The sequence below is a fragment of the Macadamia integrifolia genome, chromosome 4 (assembly GCF_013358625.1).
Source record: "Macadamia integrifolia cultivar HAES 741 chromosome 4, SCU_Mint_v3, whole genome shotgun sequence".
Lineage (NCBI taxonomy): Eukaryota > Viridiplantae > Streptophyta > Magnoliopsida > Proteales > Proteaceae > Macadamia > Macadamia integrifolia.
Genome location: NC_056560.1, coordinates 4,414,873 through 4,423,079, shown reverse-complemented (window position 1 = coordinate 4,423,079; position 8,207 = coordinate 4,414,873). Strand labels below are relative to the sequence as shown.

Sequence of the window (8,207 nt, the reverse complement as noted above, 5' to 3'; positions counted from 1 at the left end):
CTAAACGCGGGAGAGGACAGAATTTTTGAAAACCATTTATAGTCTGTACTCTGCACACACAGAGAGAGAGAGAGAGAGAGAGAGAGAGGGAGAGACTAGAGAGGAAGAGAAAGGAGGAGGAAGTTTTCTGCCGATTTGGTTTCGTCTATGCCTGCGGTAGGTGTTCATTGCACTTAAATTTAGGAACCATATATTTTCGCCTGATTTGGTAATTGAATGTTTGAACCCTAATTCCACTGTGCTTTCCTGAAAATGCTTTATTGGTTTATACTTATAGTGTTTACCGTTTATGTGCAGTTCCCGAGAGTTTGAGATAAGATTTTGCTGAGAGGAATACGGTGAAGGACTGCATTGCTTACTTGCTAGAATCATATTTCCGCGCTTTTGCATGTTCTGCAACTGGTGACTGATAGGGTGGATTAAATGGTCGAATGCTGTTAGTATTTGAGATCTTAAAAGCCCTAATTTTTGATTTATGGTTTTAGTGATTGAAGCCTTGCTTGTTTCCCAATAATCTAATCTTTGTGCTATTGATTGAGCGTCTTGAGATGAAAACCATGGTTAAGGTGTACTTTGCTAATATAAAGTTTATATGTTACTTGAGAATATAAACTGCATAGTGATTGAAACTCTACAGACTCCGAGAGAGAGAGAGAGTGGAGCCTTACCTGAATCGCCGGACAGCCAGACAGTAGGACCTCTGGACTGCCGGGGAGATCTTGCTGTGGCAGCCGGTGAACACTGAAGAGAGAAGAAGAGTTGAAGAGTTGAGGACTCTGGGCTTCAGGGGAGATCTTGCTGTGGCGGCCGGTGAACACTGAAGAGAGAAGAAGAGTTGAAGAGTTGAGGAATCTGGGCTGCAGGGGAGATCTTGCTCTGACTGTGTACTTGCGTGTAACAAAAAGTTCTATTATTATTTTTTATTAAGTAAAACACTAATTTAACTTGATATATATGTACACACACGCATATCTGAAAAAGCGCGACTTTCCAGAATTTTATTTTATAATTTTGATTTGTCCAAATTATTCGTAAATTTTGGGGTGAATTTTTCAACTATGGCTGGAGATCTCAAACCAGTAGGAGCTTTCACCATTACTCCCCACAAAGTCTCCGTCTGTATTCTCCTCCAGATATATGCACCACCAGCTCAAGCTTCAGTGCCATTTCCCTTCTCATCCGTCTCTCAGCACAATCGCCTCGGCTTGTTCTTGCTGGCCCTGACAAAGGTTCGGCTTCGAACTTAAAGGCTTTCTTTGGTTTGATTTCTATTTTATAATTTATGCTGTTTCCAGTTAGAGAGTTTTGGTTATTCCTATATGCATAATAGGTCCTGCAATCGTATTTCTGTTTAGAAATGCATGTAGCAAACATTGGTTAATGTAATCTTTGTAGTTTTAAAAATTAAATATACTTCTGTTCTAAATGGTCCTTTCATTTGTGTTTTAGGGTTGCATGTTATGTTTTCTCAATTGAGGAATTTGTTGGGTTATTACTATTTGCACGGTGATTCTGCATTCATGTAAATTTCTACCAAGAATTGTATATAGTTGATATTGTTTAATGTATTCCTTCATTTTAGGCATTTTATCTTCCTTATGTTCTAAATGCTGCCATGTTTGGACTTCCTGGGTTATTCGCATTGGGCAATTGGCAACATATGTTCTGTTTTACCAAATAAGGAAATTTTGGGTTATTCCTATATGCTCAATAGATCATTAGATTCTGCAATCATGTTACTACTCCCTCGATCCAAAAAAGACTGTTTGTTTGATCACATTTTAAGGAGGTAATTTCTAATGCGTTAAACACTTACTAATTCAATGTTCAAATAGTGTCCAACGTTATCCCTATTAGTTTGACTTGTGTGATAGAAGGAAGTAATTTTGACCAGTGAATATAGTAAATGTGTGGATGATAATATTGGGCATTATGGGGAATCCAACAAAACTTTATACCTTGGTTTTTATAATGGATAAATATTTTGAGACAGTGGAAAACCTCAAACAGGACTATATTTGTGGGATGAATGGAGTAATTTACCACTAAATTTACATGGAAAACATTGTTTAGACTGTAGTGTAAAATGTGAATTTTAGAATGTATATATACTTCCTGTCAAGTGGTTGGATCTCTTGCGTCCTTAGCTTTTGGTAATTTGCAGTTTATGTTTGGTCTCACTTTTGCCCAAACTTTATGTCAGCTAGCCATTGTTTCTCCATTGATTAATTGAATTAGTAACTGAGGTTATGTTATGTATTTGAGCTGACGTGACACTTAGTTGCTGCACTGAAGCTAACCACTCTTTAATGCTGACTACATTGTTAATGGGTCTTAGCAACTCGTCAGTCAGGGCTATTGCATTTGCATGCATGCCATATTGCATAAAAAAATGTGCTGAATGTTCTCAAATAATAATCTTTCAATCCTGTGGCAAGGGGTAAATACAGAGTCTTAAAAATTGGGAATCGGATCGGTGAATTGCCCATGCCTAATCTGGCCGATTCCCACCAATTCTGCTCCGTTTTCGGCCTATTCGGACCAATATTGGCACTGATCGATTTGATCCCCAATTCTGTTTTTTGAAACCTTGGTGAAATGGAAAAGAAGAATGAGTTTGTTGGAGATATTTTCTTCTATTCAGTAGTTACTGGTTATAAGCTTTTTCTCAGATATTCTGTCTCAGAGTTGCCCTTATGATTGCGTTGGATCATGAATCTTTGACACATGTTGTTGGAAGGTTAGGAAAGAAGATGATTGACCTCTAGCCCATGATAGGTTGTTCATTTTATAAGATTTTGCTTGAGGCTTCAAATACATTGGGACATTATTCATGTTAGTAATTCCAGTTTTCTGCTTTGTATTGAAAACCACTATTGGACTTATTTTTATTCCTATGTATCTAATATTTTGATTATTGGAATTTTTTGACTTTGACTTGGCTTTAGAACCGGAGGTTTGGGTGGCCTGCATATTTAATGGCTAAATGGGGTGAATATGGCTGATTAATGAAGTCTGCACATTCATATTTGAACTGAGTGTGCTTGCTTTTGTTTCTCTTCTGCCATTAATTCTTGTGGTTGACTTGGGCAGTGGGCACTGTGACATGATTTGACCAAATGATTCAAAAGTTTTGTTTGCAGAGTCATGATTTGTTGAATTTAACTTTTGATACTTCTTTTACACGTATTTTGTAGTCTTGTGATGACGTTGTGGAGCCAACATTAGATGAGCTTACAAATCAATTGGGTGAAATTGGTGGCTTGCTGAATCATTGGTTAAGTGAGCATTTAACCCGACGGCTATCATCTCTAGCCTCCCCTGATGATTTGTTTAATATTTTCAGCAGTCTTCGAAGTGAGTTAACCACTATCTTTTTGTTCTTTTTCATCATCTTTTCTACTGCTACTTTGCTACCTTCCTTCCCCCTTCCCCATCCCCCATCCCCCATCCCCCATCCCCCATCCCCCAACTCTCAGTTTAATCTTTTCACCATCCTTTCTTAAATTGATACTAAGTCAATCTAAGTTTTTATCAGGTATCCTTGGGGGCCATGAAACAAGTGTTTTGGATGATGACCAAATCATCTTGGATCCAAACAGTCACTTGGGAATTTTTCTACGCCGTTGCTTGCTTGCCTTCAATCTATTATCATTTGAGGTATTTTACTTTTTTTGTCTAACTTAACAGTTATATTAAGATGCCATTAATCATTGGGAGCAAGTACAACAACAACAACACCAAAGCTTAGCCTTATCCCAACTAAATGGGGTTGGTTACATGGATCCGCAAGTATTTGGAAAAAATAAAAAAAATCTTTGGGGCATCCCCCTCACGAAGCATCTGCAACTTGAATCCTAGCCCTCCAGGCAGCTCTGTTAGATGTCGTAATTGGGTGAAGACTTAACTTTTGCATGTCTCTACTAATTAACTCAGCAATGGTCAATTTTGGCTTGCCCCTAGCTCTTTTAGCTACATTTATTTGCATCTGGTCACTCCTCCATACTAGGGTATCCAAGGGCCTCCGTTGGACATCCTAAACCATCGTAACCGACATTCTCTGAGTTTATCCTGAATTGGGGCAACTCCCAAGTTCGATCTAACCTGGTCATTTTTTATTCTATTTCTCAGGGTTTTGCTGCACATCCATCTCAACATCCTCATCTCAGCCACACTCAACTTATTTATGTTACGCTTATTGACTGCCCAACATTCTACACCATACATCATTGCTGGTCTTATGGCTGTCCTGTAGAATTTTCCTTTAAGCTTTAGAGGAATACGTCGATCACATAACACTCCAGACACCCCTCTCCATTTCATCCATCCTACTTTAATTTTGTGGGAAATATCGTCATCAATCTCACCTTCTTTGTTTAACGTAGAGCCTAAATACCTGAAACAATCACTTTGCGGGATCTCTCTCCCCTCAATTTTCACTTCCTCGCTATCAATCCTCAATCTACTGAAGTTACACCTCATATATTCCGTCTTTGTTCTACTTATCTTGAGACCTCTCGATTCCAAAGTATATCGCCATAGTTCCAACTTATCATTAATCTCTGTCATTGTTTCACCGACCAGAACAATATCATCTGCGAAAAGCATACACCACGGGACCTCTCCTTGAATATTCTTGGTTAAATCATCAATGACAAGTGTAAATAGGTAGGGGCTCAATATGGATCTTAGATGTAACCCGATGTTAATTGGGAACTTAGCACCTTGACCTCCCACAGATCTAACATTAGTCACCACATCTCTATACATGTCTTTAATAATATCCACGTATCTACTTGACACTTCTTTCTTCTCTAAAACTTGCCAGATTAAATCTCTGGGAACCCTGTCATAGGCCTTTTCCAAGTCAATGAAGACCATATGAAGATCCCTCTTATAGGTTCTGGCTTTTTCCATTAGCCTTCTAAGTAAGTAGATTGCTTCTGTAGTGGATCTTCCAGGCATGAAACCGAATTGGTTCTCAGAGATATAAGTTTATCTTCTAAGTGAGCTTTTATTACCTTCTCCCATAGTTTCATAGTATGACTCATTAGTTTTATGCCTCTATAATTGTTGTAACTCTGAATATTACATTTATTTTTATAAATTGGAACGATAGTGCTTTTCCTCCATTCATCAGGCATCTTTTTCGTGTTCGTAATCTTGTTAAACAACTTTGTTAACCAAACGACTCCAAGTGGTCCCAAACTCTTCCACACTTCAATTGAGACCTCATCCGAACCTGGTGTCTTCCCTACTTTCATCTTCCTTAAGGCCTCTTTAACCTCGGTCACTCCTATCTTGCGTACATACTTATGGTTCAAGTTGAAGGGCCGGCCACTCGAACCACTCTTATTAGGGATGTCTCTATTAAGCAGGTTACAAAAATACTCATCCCATCTCCTCTTTATGTCTTCATCTTTCACAAGCACTCTGCCATCCTCACTTTTAATACATCGAACTTGATCGAGATCCCTGCACTTCCTTTCTCGAATTTTAGCTATCTTATAGATAGCCATTTCCCCTTCCTTGGTATTTAAGTTGTTGTAGAAATCATCATATTTTCTCGCCCTGGCTATCCCCATAGTCTTTCTTGCCTTGTTCTTGACGGCCTTATATCTCTCTTTGTCTTCAACATCCCTAGTCCTTTGCCAAGTTTTAAATTATCTTTTTTAGTCTTGATGGCAGCTTGGACCTCAGCATCCCACCACCAAGTCTCTCTAGGGACCGACTTAATACCCTTAGCCACCCCTAGAACCTCCTTAGCAAATTTCTTAATGCAATCCGTCATATCATTCCACATCGTGTTGGCGTCCCCTTCACGAACCCACTTTCCATGCTTCACCACACCCTACTGACTCTCCTTTCAATCTCACCACCTAACCTTAGGGCACACTTGGTTCCTCGTTTTCTTCTTCGATAACCTGAAGCACATGTCCAAGATCAACAGTCTATGTTGAGAGGTTAAACTCTCCTCAGGTATGACCTTACAATCCTTGCACATCCATCTGTCATGTCTTCTAGTGAGGAAAACGAGGAAGACATGACACCTTACTGACTCTCCTTTCAATCTCCACCACCTAACATTAGGGCACACTTGGTTCCTCGTTTTCTTCTTCGATAACCTGAAGCACATGTCCAAGATCAACAGTCTATGTTGAGAGGTTATAAACTCTCCTCAGGTATGACCTTACAATCCTTGCACATCCATCTGTCATGTCTTCTAGTGAGGAAAAAGTCTATTTGACTAGAATGCTGTCCACTCTTGTAAGTAATTAAGTGTTCTTCCCTTTTGGTGAAAAGCGTGTTAGCAATGGATAGATCATAGGCGGTTGCAAAGTCCAGAATTGAGGTTCCCTCCTCATTTCTCTCCCCAACTCTAAAGCCTCCGTGCACCTCTATGTAATCTCTCCTATCCTTCCCACTGTGTTTGTTCAGATCGCCTCCCATAATAATTTTTTCATCCGGTCTAAAATTATGCATCAATTCATCAATGTGTTCCCAAAATTGTAGCTTGCAACTCTCATCCAATCCTGCTCGCGGAGCATAAACGCTAATAATGTTGACCACTTCTTTATCTAACACCAACTTTAAGGATATGATCCTATCCCTGATTCTTTTAACATCTACCACATCGTTCTTTAAGTCTTTATCCACCACTATGCCAACTCCACCTCTTCCACTTTGGTCTCCCAAATACCAAAGTTTAAAGTCATCCAACATCTTAGCTGTCACCCCTTTCCATCTTGTCTCTTGGATATATGCAATGTTAATCCTTCTCCTCCTCATGACATCTGTCAATTCTAGACTCTTGCCGGTTAGTGAACCAATGTTCTAGGAAGCACATTGAATCCTCTTTTTATTATCAACATTCTGAACACGCTCTTGAACATGATGCAAAGTAGATTGATATCGTGTGTCGTTTGAGTGGGATGCCCTGACAACAAGAAAAAAAGACATAGGACACAGAAAGGGGTAAAATGTGATAAAAAAATACGGGGATCCATGCAAAGGGTGGATTGGTTAGAGATAATATGGTGCCGGTTGCCTACCTGATGCACCAAAATAGAGCTATATAAATATAGTAAGGAAGAAAACAAAAGAATACATGTAATAATGGGACCTAACACAATAAACAAGGGTTCAGAATTTAAAAGAAAAACACATAGCACCCGACCAGCTTGCAGTGTATGAAATCGCAAGATTCTAACATACCAAATTCACTAGTGTTGTATGAAAGCCAATAAGTCTCGATATCTTCTTCTTCCCCCCTTTTTTTTTTTTTTTTTTTTTTTTTTTTTTGTGAATAAATCTCGTTATCAATTATACATAAAGGGAGCACAAGGTTAACATTAAAGGAACTAAAAAACAAGGCAAACACTATATTGTAGTCAGACACAGTTGATTAAGAAGCAAGGTGATGCGACATGAAAGATATACTAGTAGATAGATGTTTATGTACTAAAGCATGAAGAAGACAACTGCTAGTTAATTGAAAGTATATGTATAAACATACAATATCAATGTAAAAAAGAGTGAGTGAGGGGTATCCCTTATGACTCGGGTAACTTAAAGCCTGTGACGCTGTCGACCAGGTACAGACTCTACATCCCAGACTAGTGGGATGCACCAGGGGTAGTGTGTCAGAAGCGGTGATGCGTCGTAGGGGCTCAGCACACCATCAGGTATGTAATAATGGGTATGGGAGCAGGGTTAGTGTCACTGGAGCAGGGGTGATTGAGTAGGGATCAATTGAAGAGTCACTCATATTGTGAGGAAGGATCGGCTGTAGTGTATGGATTAAGAGGTGAAAGAGGCTAAGGGCAACCCAAAGGTTGAGGTGCGCCGAGGGTCACGCGGGTTGAAGGGGCAGAGAAGCTAAAAGAAATCAAAAGGAATCGGTGGTTGTTTGTTCTTTTATTTATTTATTTTTTTCAAGCATAAAGGAAATCATATGAGAAGGCTGCACTGTAGGTGTCTCAGTGGTTTAAGGTGGGTGCGAAATCAGTTGCAAGAATTGGGGCAAAAAAAATAGGGTGTGTGGTAAGGGATATGTCATGGTGTTTCTTTTGCATATGGAGAGGGAATGTAGGAAGGAGGGGGCGTGAGAATCGGTTAGGTTTTTCTTCTTTTTTTTTTTTTTTTTTTTTGCTTTTGTTTTTGTTTTTGTTTTTGTTTTTGTTTTTTTTTTTTTTTGTGTGTGTGCG

At 39.1% G+C, this 8,207-nt stretch overlaps 1 protein-coding gene across 3 annotated transcripts in view; it reads left to right on the top strand.

Annotated features, from left to right (window-relative positions):
• Positions 1 to 8,207, top strand: part of LOC122076562 (anaphase-promoting complex subunit 5) — a 40,709-nt gene continuing 32,502 nt past the window's right edge. The window contains exons 1-5 of one of the 3 annotated variants that reach the window (XM_042641927.1): positions 1 to 156; positions 298 to 436; positions 638 to 1,229; positions 3,198 to 3,357; positions 3,539 to 3,660. In XM_042641927.1, the coding sequence (XP_042497861.1) occupies positions 1,059 to 1,229; positions 3,198 to 3,357; positions 3,539 to 3,660 (453 nt within the window). In that variant the 5' untranslated portion in view covers positions 1 to 156; positions 298 to 436; positions 638 to 1,058. Of the gene's footprint in view, positions 157 to 277; positions 1,230 to 3,197; positions 3,358 to 3,538; positions 3,661 to 8,207 lie in introns of all 3 variants that reach the window. The other 2 variants (XM_042641929.1, XM_042641928.1) reach the window with 2 other exon arrangements.